Raw genomic sequence first — 19,922 nt, forward strand, 5'->3', positions numbered from 1 at the left:
TTTAATCAGCCCTTTCTGCTGTGTAATGGTCTGTGCAGAGGCTTTTAGCTGTCACTGAGAACCTGTGACGTCACATGTATGCTGCAATTAATAGTACGTTATCACTGCAAAATTCTCCAGTACATTGCTGACCATGTTCAACTGCCCATAAAGGTTTTGAGCAGATTACTTTCCCACTACAATACGTTTCCCTCTCACTGACAGTGCTTAGTATCACCAGGCACACTTGCCCAGCCGATGTTAGTAAGTTTCCACAGGCATCTTCATGCTATATAGTGTTAGTACTATTAAGTTGTTAGTAGTTGTTAGTTGTTGCACTGCTGGCAGCCAACATGGTGTCACTTGTGTCAGGCCAAGCTGTGTTGGGTTACTGAGGTTAGGGTTAATGATTTCAATGTTGTTAGTAGTTGTGATGATGTTATGTTACTGTGTTGTTAGGGTGAGTTTTGATGATGGTGTTAGTTAGTTTGTGGTCTTGGGGGGTTTGTTGGATCAGCGAGTCTGAATGAGATGCTGCATAGACAGGCATACTGATTTTGATGCACAAACACACGCACAGGTGTTAGATGGGCTACAGCTCATTCCAAAACACACACATAAATATATAAACATGCAGCCTGTTCTTCTTTCTGCATGCAACCACTGGCAAAGAGGATGCAGCAGATAAAAAGAAAAAGAAAAAACACGACAAAAGGACAGGATGACTCAGAGGTACCATGGAGAACATGCAGTGGCAGAGTGTAGGACGAAAAATCAAAAGAAGATTAAAAAGAAGGGGAGGAACCTCTCTATCCACTTTATGGAACAATCAGAGAGGGAAAGGTTTTCTGAGTCACGCCATGCAGGGAAGGTGGGGCTCGTCATCTGCGTGCAGGTGAGGGATGAGCCAATCTGTGCACGCCTACATATCAGTCACAGAGTGATGGGGTGAAAAAACTGTAGAGATAAGGAGTGGGGGAAGGATTTACAGAAAAAAAAGTGGTTGGCAAAGAAGGGGGGGGGGGGGGGGGGGGGGGGGACTCTTTAAGCGTAAAAGATTACCAACCGCATTTATCCTTTTATTGGTTTAGTTTTCATGTCTATGGTTCAAAAGGAAATAGACACGGGGAAAACCCAAACTAAGAAACAGTTAGAATGATATCTACCGAACAATGGAGTTTGTTTACCATAGCGTGTCCAATGCCTGAGTGCTTTGTAGGAGAGGGGGAGAAAGGAAAGCAAAAAAACTGTGAACAGAACAACTTCGGGAAGAAAAAAAAGGAAAGCTAGAAGGCCTCTGGTGAGGTTAGTAGGTTGGTTGGAGTGGATTCTCTAGGAGAAGGGCACAGGTTAGGTTAGTAGAATGAATCATTCCATGGATGGTGGTTAGTTTCACTAGCAGGTTAGTAAAGTTAGTAGTCAAGTTAGTAGTACAGACAGGCAAACGGTAAAGGCAGGGCACAGGTAGGTTACAAGCACCTGAGCTCTAGTGATCCTCAGTGTTCTCTATTTCACTCTCTTTCTGAGTCATTCACACACTCAGTCATATGCACACAGTCGACTGAAGAAGCACTCACCTAGAGCTGAAAGCAGAGCTGGTTTGGCGGTTAACCAACTGTAAACTAAGACCGAAACCTCAGGTATTTTCTTACTACCACAGCATCACTGCAGTTGAACGACAGACCACTGATGGTAGCTTCTACATTGATTAGTTTCTTGCAGCAGACTACAGTCTTTTCAGCTGCCCACTGCCTCTGGAACATCTGCAGCAGACCGCGGTTCACCAAAGTCAAAAACACACTTAAACTATTAGACAAAATGAATGCCTCACCTAACAGACATATTCATTTGTTGACACTCTTATTCACTTCTAAAATAAACTAATTAATCTTTCAGTTTGATCATATAGTCAATCTTTCCTCAGCACTGTTTATTCTTTTCTTTTTTAAACTAGAGAGCCAGTAGCATTAAAATTAAGAAAATATAGATCCGTGGTGGAAAAATACAGCAAGATTTTACATTACTGGCAAAGGGGATAATTTGCAATGTCGATTTTTAGTAATTGAAAGGGCAAAATATTTTATTTTAATTGATAAAGAACAGACAAAAGTAACAAATCTTGGTTAAGAAACTAAACCAAGCTTTTGGCAATTCATTCTTAACTTGACAGCACACTTCAAATGATTTAAAACTATCAATAAATTTATGCCAGTTGAAAGTTTCATCCATTCATACATCTACTATTTGCTGTCTTTTTGTACCTCCCTCTGTCACTTTAAAGCTTTTCTTTTTATCATCTCTCCTCCTCTCTATTTGGCCGCTCACTCCTCTTTGTCCTGTTGTCTGGTTACCTGTCTCAGGTTGCGGGTGACCTTGACGTCGTGCCAGGCGTTGTCGTTGAACTTGCCGTTGACAGGCTCCACCAAGGCCTCGAAAGCCCCGGAGCCGAGGTTAATGACAAGTGACACAGCACCGTTCTTTAGTGCCAGATTCACGTAGTCAGCTGACTTGCCAGTGTGTAGCATCAGACCATTGCGCTGCAGTGTCTTGAAGGAGAGTGTGATTTCGTCGCTGCTAGATTGGATGGGGTTGGGCGATAAGTCATAGCAGAAGAACTCAGAGCCCTTGAAGGTAGCAACATACTCCTCACGAGCTGAGAAGGAAAGAGAAAGGAGGAAGAACAGAGGGAAGAAAACAAAGAGATGTGTAACTGTTACAACATTGTTGAACATTATTTAATGATTAACACAATATCCAAGCTTTAATACTTCTTCCCACACTGCTCTTCACAAAATGCTCAAAGATGAAAATGGTGGGTGTTCATCAGAGCCAGCCGAGTAAAACAAATCTCAGCCGGTCCTGGTTAAATTTGATTCTGATGTGCAGTACAAAAACACATTTTTTTTTAAGATGCTGAAAATGTTATTGTCAACCAAAGCCTCACTGATGCCAGCACTTGGAAGAAACACTTCCTTATATACCTCTAATCGTACCATAGAGTGGTGTGTAAACAAGCTTTGATCAGTCATGTGGGTTAGAGATTAAACCGTGTGGATGTGAGAGAGACAGCCGCGAGTGTGTTGCATTCCAAACTTGTTATGAAACCTGCCATCCTCTCTTTTGAGAGAACAGCTGTGCTGGCAGTCTAAAGTGATGTGGTCTTGTTTGACAACATGGCTTATTTCACAATGTTCATTTAAAGCCAGAATGTGTGTGTTGGTGTAAGTATGTGCAGTAGCAGTGGGGGGTTAGGAGGAATTTGATAAGGAAGGCAAAAACTGACAATGAAGATGGAAAACAGCAGCCTGTAAGCATCACAGCAGCCAAAGCGGGCAGGAATAGCCAATTAGAATTCAGAGTAACAGGCAGTCGGCCAATAGAAACTTACCTTGCACACCCTTTTTGACCCCCAAGGACACTATACCAAGGTTTTGCAATCCATCATCTTTAAGCTCACATTTACTTATCTGCTCTCTAACACCTACTCACACATCAGTGCCCATTCGTATATGCAAACAGGCAGAGGAATGCACACCTACACACATCTTCATGGAAAAAAACATCATACTATTGCGCTGGCGTAAACAAGCAAGGGCGACATTATCTGTCTCCTTCACACCCACCCCCTCCCCACCGAAACATCACCCTTCCTCTACATCCGCTGTTGCGTTCTCCTCACAGCAATCCCTACATCTCTCACACTTCCCCACTGGCCTCACGCCACCATTCCTCTCCGCACATCTTGCTGGCCTCTTTTTCTTTGCTCTGTTGAGCCTCCGGCATAACCACCATCTTGTAGCTCGCATTAACGAGGAGAACATAGGAGCGTTTAACACATAGGTGAAGCTGGAGAAAGACACTTGGTGAGGAACTGCTGGAGAGCAGAGGGGAGAAAAGATTGCCACATAATGAATAGACTGAAGTGTAATAGGTTATTAAGGTAGTGAGAGGCAGAGAGAGGAGTGTTGAAATGGAATCGGCTGCACTTGAGTGAATATAACACAGAGAAATAATGAGAAGGAAAAAGTGAGAATATATCAGAATTCAAAGGCCAATTGTGGCAAATTGCCTTTCTTTGCTTCTGTTGCATAAAAAAAAGCAAAAGTGTGAATGCCAATATACGAGTGAGAAACAACACGTTGTTTGCCAGCATGTGCGAGTTCCCCCTAGTGTGTGATTCCTTCCCTCCCAGCATGTTAATTAAGAGTGTGTGTGTGTGTGTGCATCAAAAAGAAAACAGTGTGTGCAACTCTGCATTCAAGTATTTGCAAATGCATGCGTGCACAGGCAACTGTATGCTTTTTTATGTGTGAATGAGACGTGTGTGGGTGCTGGTCTCTGTAAATATTGGTGTATTGCTGTCAGAAAAGCTATTACCAACTCGCGGCCTCGGGCTAGTCTTTACTGAGAGTAGCAAGAGAGCGAGGAAGAGGGAGGGGCATGCAACAGCACACACACACACACACACGGATAGAAAGAGCAGCCACAAATGTTAACACAATCACACATATTTACCGACACACACGCAGACAAATGTAGATGAGATGCCGGAGAGAAGAGGGGAGGGTGAGGAGAAGGGGGGCAAGCTGTTCACAATGAGAACACACACAGCCGTCCAGCAGTATTCAAGCGGTAATTTACAGAGGTGCCATTAGGTTTCAGTGTGGTGCTCCACCATTCTGTTGCTAATTTACAGACACGTCATTAGAGCAGACAGGAGCACATAAAGCATCTCCGTATCGATCTTGACGCTCTGGCCGGCAAACACTCACTCCTCGTTCTATTACATCACACACACTCTCGCACAACTGCACAAACGAATTCCAGACAGGAAAATGCATATGGGGTGACACATACACAAGGAAGGACAAGGGTGGAGCAGGCATGCTCGACACATGGCAGAGACGCACTTAAAACACACAGGAAGACGTTGGGTCTGGAGTGGGCAGGTTGGAGTGGATCTGTTGTAGCTCAGATTAATGGAGTGAGTCAGTATTAGCTCAGAGTAAACACTGAGGCAGACAATGACATACACACCACATGTCACACTTCATCCTGTGGAAAACGCTGTCGATCAAAGGAGAACGAAGGAATAGTGCGGAAAAGAGAGAGAAACTACTGAATGAAATAAAAACAGAATTTGCATTTATGGTTTCTAGTGGTGTGTGTTTGGATCTAAGGTCCGACTGCAAAAAAAATTTCTTTGTGCTGTCTCCTAGAAAGCAGACATTGATCTTAACAATACCACTTGATTAGATTAAGTTAAACTAATAAAGGAAAGGAGAAAGCAGTCCTTCAAACTGGGTTATTGTATCTCTAGGAGGTAAAGCAGTTTTATTTCATTAGTCATTGCTTGATCAGCTGATTTTACTGACACCAACTCAAATAATCTCTCTGTTTGAATAATTCATCCCAAATATGTCAACAGTTGGTTTAAGCTTCCAGAATTAAGAGTTTCCCCTCTTTTTTCTTTCAAGCCAGCTGGAATTGAACATGTTAGAAACAAAGCAAGCAATCCGAAGATGTTTTCGGCTTCTTGCTAATTTGAACTGGGATATTTTTAATGTTTAATTTGGCACTTTACAGACTAAGTGAATAAGTAAGTACTAGAAAGAATAATTAAATTACAAATTAACTAGTTTCCATTGCAGTTGTGTTTAACCAAAATGTATTCTTTCTTTTGTCCCCAGTTTCTTATTACACGAAGGAGGACTCTTGAATCTTAAAAAGTGTTTCAGCCTATATGAGATTAATTCATGTTTAACCTCCATCTGGTATAAAATATCTCTGATAACAACTGGATAGACTGGGACAGTGAATATTAGATTTCAGAAGCAAGTAAGACAGCATCCAGGAGTACCAAATGTTTCTTTGATTGTAGTTGTCTCTGATACGCTTGTTGATTTTTGATTTATTTTCTTCTCATGGAATATTCATGGCCTCCATACTAAATGGCCATATAGGTTACAGGTTACCATAATCAGGTGCAAACCATGCAAGTCTTTTAAAGAAATTTTAAGTTCAAGACCCATTTATTTGGTTTCTATTATCTCTGCTCTTTCATTTTAATCTGCTAGTTTAGGTTTAGGCACCAGAAGTGCCTTTGATGCATCTTGCTGTTCTGTTTTGAAAGTATGGAGATGGAGTGAGAGCTCGGTGCACTTTTGACCCTGCATAGCCTTCGCAGTTGGTGTATGAGATAGCTGCACACTCCCCACTGATTCTACTGTCTGATGTTGCAACACTAAGTGATATTAGTGTCTCCATTCCCATTTTGGTCAGAGGGAATGAGTTAAAATAAACAGCAGTGGCATAACAAAGTTCCCTAATGTTGCTTTGATAAAGGGTCACTAATATTTAGTTTAAATTAAGAAAAGGTTATGGCTGTTACAGAATTGTAAAACCTTCACTTTTTTGGTTTCCTGAGCGATGGGTCCAGCTGCAGTTTTGCTTTAAGAGGTTGCCAATCTTTAAATCGTAACTTCAGGTCATAGTAACAGCTTGCACAAAGGAATTATGGTGTAATTTTTAAAGGGGGGCAGTTTTAAAGAGAGAGACAAGAAAGGAAACAAAAAATAAGTTGGAGATGAGAGGACGGTAGGAAGATAACTCCTCCTTAAGAGGAGTAGAAATGGGAAGAGATGAAGATAAAGATGATTAGCATTAGACCTCTAATAAATAAAGCAATCTGTAGAGAGGCAGGAGGGAGAGACAGAATAACTGATGTGCTACTTTAGGGACCAGCTACAACTGTGACACCCCTCCAATGATCAAATACATGTCACACGGATTTTTTGGTGTCTGTGCTCATATGATGTTTGTGTGTCTATCATTTATGGCTTTGTCTCATATCGTGGGTCTCCTCAACATTTCACATGCTAATTTGTCATTTCCATGGCAACGCTGTGTTACAGGGGCTCCAACAAGTGCAAATGTGTGCATGTGTCTTTCAGGGGGAGAGACAGGAAGAGAGACGGAAAAGGAGGGCAAGAGAAAGAGTGATTGAGTGAACAGTACATTATCATGGACAGCTGTACTGAATCAAAATGGCGGATGGAGGCTGGGAGCACATCAGGGGAGCCTTCATTATACAGCACCTGATAGTGGGAGAATGGTGGACAGAAGCAGGATAGAGGGAAGGGAGAAAACACACAGAGAATCTGAAAGGAGAAGAAATAAAAAAAAAAAGATGGAGATACTCATTGAGATGTGGAGCACAAAAAGGAAGAGAAACGAAATAGAGGGGCAGAAAGACGAGACAAGGAAAAGGAGTGGTAGAGAAGTTGGGATGGATGGCTGGAGAGAATGAAAAAGAGAAAAATGCTGGTGTATCTAAATCCTAGTGTAGCAAGCCTCAATCATAGCAGCCCTGTCATTCTGGAGATAGCACACTGCAATTCCCCTGCACCTCATTTTTAGCCCACCATGCAGTTCTGCTATCAGCTCCTCTCAGGCCGTGCACAAATACACACACACAGCAAATATCCATCGTGAAGGCATCCCTTCTTAATAACAGACAGGTGGATTAACTAAACACTCGTACAGTATACAGATGTAGATGACTAGAGTCGGAAATGTATGTAAATGTATTCCAACATATGCATAGCTTCTATATTATGTTCAAGGGAGAAAATTCATTTACTAAAAGTCAAGTTTACTAAACGACTGACGTTTCCATCTCTATTCAGAGATATACAGCGTCTGGCTTTCGAACCCATGGGGTAATCACATCACAGCCAGGGGAGCAATACTGTAGAGGAGGATATTACTGTCAGGACACTCGTGACAGATTGGCTGCCTGAAATGTTGATCTCTTGTTTTTTTTTTTTTTGTTGTTGTTAAAATGAAGAAATTCATATGCCAATGTGAGATAGAAGGTTTAGAAATACCAGTTCAGGGATACTGACCTAGAGGCTGTGCATAAATAGAGATTTATTAGAAACACAAGTACTCTTGATGCTTGTTTACTTCTTTCAACCATTTATTGGAGCATCAATACTCCTTAGTTTTTTGTTGGTGTAAATACATAATCAGGATTGGACTCTTGGAGGAGTTGATGACACTATCTTATACTATATTAGAGAATAGCTCAGGTGATTTATTGACAAATTGGCTGGAACTAACAATTATTTTCATGATTGATTTTCTATAAAATGTAAAAAAGGAAATCAGTTCTTTTGACTCCAAGGTTGGTTTGTTTTTCTGTTGAAAAACAACCGCAACAATCAGCTTTAATCAACTATCTGAAAAATTATAAATGCATTAATCAGTGCTGAACAGAATCATTATTTGTAGCCTTGTAGTCAAAGAATGATTTATCTTTTAAGGTGATACAAATAGAAGAAAAAAATGGCTAATACCAGTTCTATCATGTGTTTTTTAAAAAAATGCCAACTAAATCATGATTTATGCTGGATAAATAAGTCGTATTAAGGTTAAGATTAATCAAGAAAGAATGATCTTTCAAGTGAGTTTTCTTGAGACATGAGCAGAGTGTAACTTTATAAAACCGGATATTATCATTGCCTTTGAATTTTCGTTTTAATAAGAAAAAACAAAATGAACCAAAAAAAAAAAAAAAAAAAAAAAACATTGAGAAACACACTTCGTTCTACTATGTTAAATCTTTTATTTCTTGTCCCTTTTTAGTCCTTTTATCCATGCTCATCTCTTTCTTTCCCTCTTGTCTGTGTCTGCATAGCTTAAATTTGGCCTCCTCTCTGGTACCCAGGGAAACTAGCTTGTTTCCATGACAATGTCTTCAGGCGGAACAGTGTATTTGTCTTAAGCTGGATAAGATCAGAGTCAGTTTCATCCCTTTTAGACACACACAGATGAAAACACAAATAAATGTGCATATATAATGTCACAAAAACACAGCAAAGATCATTGAGGAAGAAAAAGTATGCACACAGGAAATAAATACATTTGGGCAAGTTATTTATGCCCTCACAGACAAATACAGATAGACCCACAGGCATGCAATGACGTCACACACACACACATGCACACAACTAATAAAGCCCTCAAACAGCGGCTTGTTAACAAATAACAAGAACATAAAAATCTCTTTTCATAAAGGTAGAGTAATGGGTCTATAATGAGTGCAGTGGCTATTTCAGTTAGAAATGCCAAACAACAATCCCAAGTAAATGAGTGTGTGTAATTCCTGTGAGTGTGTGTCTCCTTGCTCATGTGTTTGTTCTTGTTTTGGCAAACAGCAAAGAAATGAATCTCAAATGCCAGATGGGGTACTGAAGTGAATCGCCAATTGGGCCGCTTCACTCAGCACCCGCCCAGACACAATGGAAATTGCTAGAGCAGGTAAGAGACAATTGGAGCACCAACCAGACTTCCTTATTCGTTCCAAAAAAGCAGTGCAAGTGTGCTTGCGTGTACACGTGTGCATGTGCTGGTGTTGGATGAGGCATTTGCAACACTGATGAATACAGTCCTGGCTGAGGCGAGACTGTGTTGCGTAGGGGAGCCCAAGGAGACATGCTGCGCTCCTGCTGAGAAACACTGCAGTCTTATCTTCCTCCCTGTCTCCCTGTGCATCTCCGACCTTCTCTTTCCACCTCTCTTTTCCCACTTTCTAAATGCGTTCCTATCTTTTCTCACCATCACTTTCCTACTCTTGTGTACCCTATCCCCCTCCCACCTTCCCTTTCTCGCACACTCACAGCTAGTCTCTGCTCTATCTTTTTCCTTCATCCTCTGAAAATGGGGAGTCTTTTTGATGTCTTTATTTTTAGGCGATTACCAAGTGCATCAGCTTTGCATGTTCCCTATTAGCACTGCCGCGATCGTTAAAAGAATTAATGTCTACACTTGCTAACAGGATGGTAATTGCATACAATTACCAGTAAAAGTATACATTTACTAGTTGGAATGCAATACATCTCCCATATTGAATTCAGTTGCTGTGCATCTCACCGATAATGTGGGTGTAGAGATCTGTATGTGGCGTTGTGACTTTCATTACAAGAACTGCATGGGTGTTAAGCATTAATGAGTGTTGTACTGTAATGGGTGTTAGTAGAGGAGAGAGGAGGCAGAATTAGTCCCATTGGATCTGTGAGTATATGCAGGAAAATTGTACATTTTGCAGTAAAAACTTTGCTGCAATTGCTTTTTAACTGCTGATGGCTAAAGGGGGCACTTTCTTTTCAGCAGCTCAAGATGTGGCCATCAGGAACCAAATTCATGCCAGTCAGTGAGGCAGGCAGCCAATCACTGGACACTTGCCTCTTCACACCAAGCGTTTCTCTTTTCTCAAGTTAGCCATTGCTCATTTGCCCGTCTTGTGAAATTATGCAAGCATTACAACAACAGCTGCTAAGATTTGATAGATATTTTCCACTGACAATTAGACAATATATAATACTATTAACTTCAATATGACTTAGCGGATTTTACTCCTAGGCACAGAAACATGTGCAATGAAGACTTTATGCAGGTGTAATATATAGTTAATGTTTCTATAATGCTTTATTTCTCTCGGAAACGGCCCAGTGACAGTTTGGATTTAAATACTAACACAAAATTCAGGCCACACCAGGACAATATGCACATATTGGTTTTAATTAAGTGCTTAATTATTTTATTAAAAATGTTCACAGCATCTTATCAAGTTATCAGTACTAGACAAACAGAACCAAACCCTAATATGCTGTATTTACACAGATAGAACTTGCTGCAATGATTAGTAGATTGATTTATAAATGCATATAAATAAGAAATTTTGTATGTGGTTTTAGATGATTAAATATAATATGCATAATATGGTACTCAAACACTTACCTAAAAACTCAATTTGACACAAGGGAAGGGAATGCAGTTTTCTTTAGTTACCATTAATAGTATCCAAAAGTTTTCATTTCCTAGGAATTTTTTCTTGTTTCTATACAATTTAAGACTTTGTTTTATCAGAGCTGATATGAAATGGTGGTCCATTAGAGCTAACCAGCCAGAGCTGTTTTTTTGGAGGGGGGAGGGAAGCAGCCTTCTTAGCTTCTGTTGTTATAGAAAGGTTTAAACATCCAATACACAGTATAAGTATTTGCCATTTCATTTGCAAAGGCACAGCTTTGCAATTTCTATCTGGGATTAACAAAGTATTTTTTTATTCCATGAGTGAAATCAAAATGTAATTTGATGCAACTCCTTGCTTTCTTTACCTTTTCCTGGCCTTGAGTGGTGGTGAATTCGGAAAACGGCAGCCATAAATATGATGGCTGTGTGGTAAAAAGAATGTATCTTATAATATATATTATATTATAATATATAATATAATAATATAAGTGAGAAAGTGACATGATAACCTCACTCTGACATTTATCGCACTATCAAGGCAGAAAATAACATTAATTTAACATTAAAAGCTTTTGCAAGTTCAAGCTTTCCAAATATAAAGACTTAATGCTTTTCTTTGCCATACGAGACCGTAAACGGAACATTTTGGACTGTTGACTTATGATCACATTAACTTGCATGTTTATTAACCATTCAGCTCCAGTTCCTGGTTGATTTTCTGATGAGCAACAGTTGAGTGAACATACAGACTGATGTGGTTGTGGTTGTGGTGGCTGGTGGTGGATAAAATCCTAAAAGTATAATTAAAATGACAAAAGTAAGTTAATCACTTTTGCAATCAGCCCCTTTACAATGTATTATTAGGACTGTTACATGGTGGTAAGAAGGAGGTAGAAGACATGCTGTACTTTGCTGGTACTGACTGGTTCCTCTTGTCTTGGCATCTGCTACCACTCCCATCCCCACATATGGTGGAGTCAGCATGGAGCTCGTCTGCTGTGTTTGTGTGTGCTCTTTTGTGTCTTTGTGAGAAAACCGCCATCATACATATGTCCAGCAGAGAGCAATGGGAGGTGGAGGGACAAAAACTTAAAACGAGAATTCCAAGAGAAATCTAAAGACTGAGACCCTGAACATGTGTGTGTGTGTTGGTAGCGTGTTACTGAGTGGAGTGTGTGTCCACTTTGTGTGTTTTTGCCATAAGACAATGTGTTAAAGTGAGCCGCTTTTGATTGCCGACTCTTTATGAGTCACAAATGATGACTCACAATCCACCTCCCCTGAACACACACTCGTGCACTTGCACACGAAATGCACACACCAACGTGCAGGCACCTCGCTCCCTCTCCTGCCTTCATCCACTGACCGTGAAGAATATGTGCAGGCAGCCTTACTCATGCATATTTACATGGAACACACACTAACTCACCTACTCAGCGGGCACTTTCTAAAGGTTATTGTGTGTGAGTGTGTTTGTCTGTTTGTCCGTCCGTTCACGTACACAAGTCTTTAAAGGTCACTTCAACCGAGACTGACCACTTGTCCAAGTTGTGCATAGATTGTTGGATTGATAGAAAGAACACTTTGACATGCAGACAAACAATTACTTTGGACCCTTTTAGCCTTACTGCAAGTGGAAATCTTCCCTCAAAGCTGAAAGAACCTATAAATATCATAAACAAGCATGGCTACCAATACCAAAAACCGTTGCTCAAGCCCATTCAGAATCTGCAATCACTCATTCACTCAGAACCCTTCACGGCATTTTCTTGGCCAAGTAGAGAGAAAAGAAAAGGGCAAAATCTGCTACTTGGCTTTAAGCACATTTTCCATCCAGATTATTGCAGCTCAATACTTTCTCAAAAAGAAAAAAAAAAATCCATTTCCCCCTCTTCCTTTTGCTGCTCGATACTTATGAAAATCCAATTTGGCTCCCTCTTTTCTTTCTTCCTTCCACAATTCTTGCATTTTCACCCACTCAAAGTGATTAGTGATCTGTGGGTATCATTTCCAGGGAGAATGATAACTATGCTTTATGGAGGAGGGGAAAGGTCCACAGCACCCCATCAGGGCTGATGTCCCTTGGAGAAAGACTGGACTGGGAGGGCAGACAGGAGCACTGCTGTCGCTTTGCAGATACAAGCAGTTGCTCTACATCACAGGAGAGAAGACGACTCTCTTTATCTCTCCCTCGCTTCCTCTTTCCCTCACTCCACCCTGTATCATTCATTTCTTTAGCTTTTCTCTCACAGCCACTGTCTCTTTTTCTCAATTTTTTCCAGCCCACACACACACACACACACACACACACACACACACACACACACACACACACACACACACACTATATATCTTTGCAAGACACCCCTCCCCACACCCAATCCACCCCCTCAAAGAAACTCATTTCAGCTTTGCGGGCTCCTCAAAAAGCCTCTTTATGCTGAGCTAACCTAAGCTAGGCTTCATCTGTACCATTTGACAGTCTTTACATCTCAGTATGCAGAGCAAAAACACACTCACAGAAAACACACACAGCTTTTTCATGTGTACAGTTACTGAAAGAGGCTTCAAAAAAAAACAAAAAAAAACAAAAACAAAGCAGTTATTCTTTTAGCCTATCACTTTCCAAACATCCTTTAGTAAGGGCATTACACACACACAAATACACTGAATGCTATGTGTAATAATGCCACCTGGATGAATCATGGCAAACATTTTAAAAGCAGAAATATCACTGCAAGATATTTCCATCCATCAGCTTATTTGTACATTCAATTAAACAGCACATTTTACCAAATACATGGCAGCTTGGTCCCAACGGGAAATGGCCGTCATCATGTCTTCCATCACCCAATCAAAGAGCACAATGGCCCCTCACAGTCAAGCCTGTATTCCTGTGCGCCAATCAGTGTATTCATCACCGTCATGCAGAGCTGACCAATCAGGCAGCACCTACCTTCAGACTTTCAAAAGTACGTCAGGCTCGAGCTTCCATTCACTTGCATGCATGCAGGCACTCACACTCACACACTTGCACACACATGCAGCAACACCTTACCTTACCAATTTTTTTTTTCCAATTCTTTGCAAATAAGAATTTGATATTGAACAGTTCTACAGGTCAACATGACTATAAAAACACTTGCCTGTCAACTCATTCAACTTATTACCAGAACAGCCCAAAAGCCAAACACATAAGTAAATCAAGGTGGGTACCTCTGAGCTTTCCTAAAATCACAGAGGGTGGTGTCCAAAACAATAAGAAAGAGGGGACGGGGACAGAGAGGGGAAAGGGTGGAAAGAGGGCAAGAGGAGAGAGGTGGTACTGTGAGGTTTGGTTATCAAATAATTCTTTACAAAAGCAGGCCAGTGGCACCACTTGGTTTTTGGGCTTAAAAAAAAACAAAAAAAAAAACTGTGGACTACTTGGGGGTATATCAGCATTCTTTTCATACGCTGCAGGAACACTTATTCAGAGTCACATGCGCTCGCCAACGTATGATCAGCAGCCCATGTGAGCACCAGTAACGAAAGACATGCTTGAAGCTGATGAAAAGCCTGTGGAGGTGTGGGGATGAGTGCTGCAGTGAAGACTGCGTTGATTCAACCCTGATGTAAAAGCAAACATGCAAATGTTTCTACACAATACACTCAGACACACTCGCACTCAATACCCACATTTCCATAATCAACTCTAACATACAGATGAGAGAACAATGGAATGGAGTGAAAGAATAAAAACCAAACCAAACCATTTAATAGTCAGCTGATCACATGGGCCCTTACTTCCATTACCATGACCTGGAACCCCACCGAGTCGATTCCAGTCAAGCAGGCGGCAAGCAGCAGCCATCAACACCCGCCCTATTCAACCCTCCTACATCAGTAGCCATGACAGCTACCCCAGCAGAAGTTGCTCTCAGGTTAATCACTGTCTTCTAAAATCAAACTTAAAATGGCCTTTATAGACATGTTTCATCTCAAATTTGGTCATTTAAATCTTGACTTTAATTTTAATTCCACCAAAGAGACTTTTTAACATTTTATTTTCAGAAATAAAAAAAACTGACCTTAGTTCTGTGCCTAGAGAGACAACTTCCTTCCGCACCAGGTGTTGATGAGGTGGGGTAGGGATACAAGGAGTTTTGAGTGTGGGGGTGTGAAGAGGAGGTAAGGAATGATGGTATAGCAGAGGACAACAGGAAGTGAGGTAAGAAGAGGCCATACCTTGGTCGCCAATCATCAGGTGTGCCAGACCTTAAAGGAAGACAAGAGCACAGTCAGCACAGCAAAGTATCATGGGGTGTGAAGTGTGTGTGTCTGTGCGCCAATGCATTTCTGTGATGCAGGAGTTTGTTAGTGACATGCTGGTGAAGGCTAAAGTCCTCTGTGTTGGCGAGGGATTCTCTGTGTGTATGTGAGTCATCTAAATTATACAAAACTCTCTTTAAAGGCACTTACTTAGCCAAGCATCGATCCTACGCACAAACAGGTATGCACACAGAACTTTGCACACAGTCATGAAGTAGGTCATATAGTAGAGTATTTACGTGTCTATATCTATGTAACCTTGAGGCAAGAGCCACTTCAGATGACTGCACAAAGGATGTGGTACTTACCAGATGTCAGCAAACAACCTTTATATACCCACACAGACCAACATATACTTAACCTGGCTAACTTGCACCCTGGTTATTTATTGCTACTGTATTCTCATAGAAGAATATGTAATGAGTGTTAAAGACCAGAGAGAGGAGTATGCAGGACACGACTGACATGGAAAGATGGAAAAGGGAAATCAAAAAAGTATTTCGAATCTGAAATGCCTTCAAGAATGACAGGAAGAAGGGAAGCAAGATGAAGAAAGTCTTGTTTCACCATAGAAGATGAGGAGAAAGTCAAATACAGATGGACATAGATAGATAGATAGATAGATAGATAGATAGATAGATAGATAGATAGATAGATAGATAGATAGATAGACGGATAGATAGATAGATAGATAGATAGATAGATAGATAGATAGATAGATAGATAGATAGATAGATAGATAGATAGATAGATAGATAGATAGATAGATAGATAGATAGATAGATAGATAGATAGATAGTACAACCTACCTGGAGTGTAGCTGTGCTCTGGAAAGGTGTTGCAGCCGGGCGAAGAGAGAGAGAGACAGACATTCATTAACATGCATGCTCAGCCCTCAAGGGTCACCATGGCTACTTACTGTACATGCACACCCATCCGGGTTACCGTGGTAGCGTACATGCAAGTCAACACAAACGTCACAATGGATACCATGCTGGTCTGGTAGCCAAAACTGAGGTTTGTCTAGACGTATATGCACACAGCCGCATTAAAGAGTTGCACAATCTCTCTCTACTCCACGTGAGTACAATACACATATCTAAGCGCACAAACATCCACACTCGTAGGTACAGAAGGTGGAAGGAAGGGAAGGGGGAGGGTTGTTGCCGTTGATATACATTCCTACCTGTAGATTTGGATTCAAGAGCCGTTTACCCCAGAACTTACCTTGTAGCTGCTTCTTCTCCCCAGAGCACCCCGACAGATAGCATGCAAAACACACACACACACACACACACACACAAATACACATTCCCTCTCACAATCTCTCACACACTCTCTCTGCCTTCCACACACACGGTAACATTGATGGCAGTAATAATGATGTGAAATAGCAGGGTAAACATGTAGGGATGGATTAGCAGTGCAGGAGGACGAGGGACATGCATGATTCAGTACTGAGTCTGAATGTGTTTGTGTATGTTCGTGTACTTAGAGAAGTGTGTGTGGTAGTGTATGTATTTTGATCTGTGTGCACATCTGAGTGTTTCATTGCCTCTGCCCTTGTGCTAGTGGCATGGCAGAAACAGGTGGAGTCATTAGCATGCTAACAGTGATTTGCCCTCAAGGACAATGCAAGCCAGGCCAGGCCTAACAAGCCAGGTTCACTCTGCCCTCACTGCAGGGCAAAATGCCTCAAACAGTAATTATAATTATGCACAAACCTGCTTGGACTAGCTACACTTACTAGAACTACATTTTAAATATCCTAAATTATTAGCTTTATCCAAAACTGACATATTGATGTACTTTGGAACAACAACCTCATAAACAGCTCTGTTCGCACATTAGGTAGAAAATCTGTAATATACTGCATTATTTCTGGGGTAAAAGCTGTAAATAACAGCATTATGTTGCTTCAAAAAGGTCACAAATCAGCAAAAATATGACCACAAATAAAAGTGGATCATTACAGAGCCTTGAAGATATTATGCAATTGTAAACGTGTGTGGAAACAAGAACTGCCATAGAGAAAATGCTTATTTCTGGTCTCAAATCTGGACTTTAGGAGCTGTTCTTTTTTTCCTCTAGCAGAGCAAATTCATTCAGGATTAAAGATTTATAACTGATTTTCCCCCCCTGTTTTTTAGAGGGTTATAATTTGATCTCACAGCTTTATTGTGTAGCTTCACTAAGGATGCTGGGCTCAAAATAACAGTAATTTCAAGGTAGCAAGAGAGAAATAAACCCTCAAATCCGACTGACAGCCTGGATTCATATGCTTGCAAATGATGACTATTCTGATTTCCAAATAGCCAGTCATGGTCTTACAACACAACACAATTAAAACTTTACATAAGCGTACACTAAATACTGTTAACATAATATTGTACTTCACCCAAAGTGTTTAATCTTCCCTTTCCTTGCTAGCTACTTTATCTCACTCAAATATAACCTTTGAGGAATTCTTTTGGCATACTGTGAGTCAGTTATTGCTACTTGCTGGTAGAGCTATGGTTATTAAATCAGCCTTGGATCCTATTGTTAAAGCATCCTGTTAAAGGTATCCCACATCTAAAAAAAACAGTACACAAAGCCAGATTTAAATAATCAAATAAATAAATAAAGTTGGGAAAAAGTATCAGACCAGAGAACAGCTCTCCAAACAATTAAAAGCCATCCACAAAAAATACATAATCTACTTAGTTCTCCTCTCAGAGCTCTCCGTATCTCTATTTAAAGAAAATGAGTTACATGAATTAGAGAGGTCTGACAGAAGAACTGGAAATACTCTGAAGATGTTGTACTCCTTTGTGTAAGGTTTATCTTTTTGTTAAATGGCTGTAAAAAACTGCTGGTTCAGCAGAAAAGCACACTAATTCTGTTTCCTGAGCTAATGCTCATGACTGGATGCAGTTTTGCAACCAGAAAGCAAATGTCTGTTTTCTTTTGGGGCTAAACCCAGAAATTTGAATGTGAGATAATGAAATGATACTAAGGAATACTAGTCTGACATACTTAAACAACATTTAAAAAGGGAGCCTGTCTTAATGCTGTTACTCAACCAACAAAAAGTACTGTTGTACTGAATCAAGACTGTCGTTTTAAAGAAGAAAATATCACACCAAGCATCATTTTATCCTAGTAAAGCTATAGGAATTTCCACACTTCCAAATAAAGTTTCGTTCATCCTGTGCACATCCTTCCAGGAAGACTTAGCAGTACCCATTTTATGAGACACCATTGCCAAGAGGTAAAACTATCTGAATCACATTTTCCACAAAACTCCCAGTTGAAACGCATCATCCATTTAGCCTGTAGGGCCACACTGCTGTCTGGTACCTAAGCGGTGGTGACTAGTGGTGGTGCTAGAGTCCATTCACCTCATGAAAGTGTTTCTACTTTTGTGTTACATATGTTTGTGTGTCACTGTGGTTTGTGTCTCCCACTGTGCTCTTAACAGCAGCAACACAGCACACTGTATTGGTCAGGCTTGAATCACACGTACAGTAATTCTCAGAGCAGCGCTAAGTCTCCACAAAGAACTTAACTAGTGTTTCTGCCCAACATGCAGCAGCAACTGCTGTGACTGCAGACAGTGACAATAAGTTTAAAATAGATCTATCTATCATCTATTTTACTGCTCATAAATTGTCACAAATAATGAAAGAAAAAATGTATTAAAGCATAACAAACCCTTAAATTTCAGAAGCTGAAAGAAGCAAATGTTTGACATTTTTGCTTTACAACTTGCTTAAACAATAATTTACATAAACCATTAATTTGCAGATGATTTGCAGATTTGTGTTTAAAAGACACAATTTCAATATTTTAAGAAGTGAAATAGGACCCCTGGTGGGATCTTTGGATAGCTTGTTATATGATCAGTTGTCACCCAAAACAGAAGTATACTCATTGTTCTGTCATATATGGTTGAAATACATCAGATTTTTATATTTGAAAATGCTGCTAGTGGTATTTAATTAGCTTTTTTTCATGTAAAAAGCACTGTTCATATTTAAGCTTGTTGCAGACTTATTTTCTGTAAAAAAAAAACAAAAAAAAAAACTAATTGACAAATTGTTGCAGCTTGAATTATTAATTATCTCTCACTGGATTAATTATCTCAGCCCATGTGAATGCACCAGAAAGCACACCTTTCCAAACTGCTTGGTAAAGCTTGATACATTTTATATTAAACATGCACACTACAATCACACCCACCACCACAGGTGTGAAAAACAGTGGCTCTGTGAGGCAGACGTGACTTCTGAAGTCACCAAGCACTGAGGAAGAGCTGCAGGTAACAAGAAAAGTAAGAGGCTGGCGCTGAGGTGGGGGTTGGATTGGAGAATGAGGATGAAGAGACGCTCCTAGCATGAGGTCTCCCTATTAGCCTTGTCTCCATGGCAACCCAGGCCATCCCACTGTCCAGTAAATGCTAGGGTGTGATACGGTGGGTGGCTAAAGGGATGTGCAATGCTGACAGTGGTTCTGGGGGGGTGGGGTATAAGGTCAAATTGGTGCCGAACAGTGGCTGCAGCAAGGCCACTCTGCTGTTTTGGAAGATGCATTTGTGTCATTATAAAAATCAATCCCTAAGGCAAAGCTGAAAGGCGTCTTTTGTGTGCAGCAGTTTAGAGAGCTATTGATTAAGAATGCAGATTTGCTCTGAATGTACTCAAGCAAAACTGACGACACACACAAGCTAGCTGGGGAAAAGAAAGCATTTGCAGTGTTGGCCATAACAAGGTAGCTCAGTTCATTAAGCAGCTGTTTTGCTTTTGTAATGGCTGTCATTACACTGCCCTGTGTAT

The 19,922-nt window shown here is 40.6% G+C and overlaps 1 protein-coding gene across 17 annotated transcripts in view; it reads right to left on the minus strand.

Annotated features, from left to right (window-relative positions):
• nrxn1a (neurexin 1a) overlaps window positions 1–19,922 on the minus strand; it is a 57,735-nt gene that overhangs the window by 34,043 nt on the left and 3,770 nt on the right. For 4 of the 17 annotated variants that reach the window (XM_041973777.1, XM_041973776.1, XM_041973771.1 and 1 more), the window contains exons 3-7: window positions 15,915–15,932; window positions 15,022–15,051; window positions 14,011–14,022; window positions 2,331–2,632; window positions 1,167–1,190 (exon numbers count right to left, since the gene is read on the minus strand). In XM_041973777.1, coding sequence (XP_041829711.1) covers window positions 1,167–1,190; window positions 2,331–2,632; window positions 14,011–14,022; window positions 15,022–15,051; window positions 15,915–15,932 — 386 coding nt within the window. The remainder of the gene's footprint in view (window positions 1–1,166; window positions 1,191–2,330; window positions 2,633–14,010; window positions 14,023–15,021; window positions 15,052–15,914; window positions 15,933–19,922) is intronic. The other 13 variants (XM_041973784.1, XM_041973783.1, XM_041973775.1 and 10 more) reach the window with 8 other exon arrangements.

Source organism: Melanotaenia boesemani, chromosome 21, assembly GCF_017639745.1.
Source record: "Melanotaenia boesemani isolate fMelBoe1 chromosome 21, fMelBoe1.pri, whole genome shotgun sequence".
Lineage (NCBI taxonomy): Eukaryota > Metazoa > Chordata > Actinopteri > Atheriniformes > Melanotaeniidae > Melanotaenia > Melanotaenia boesemani.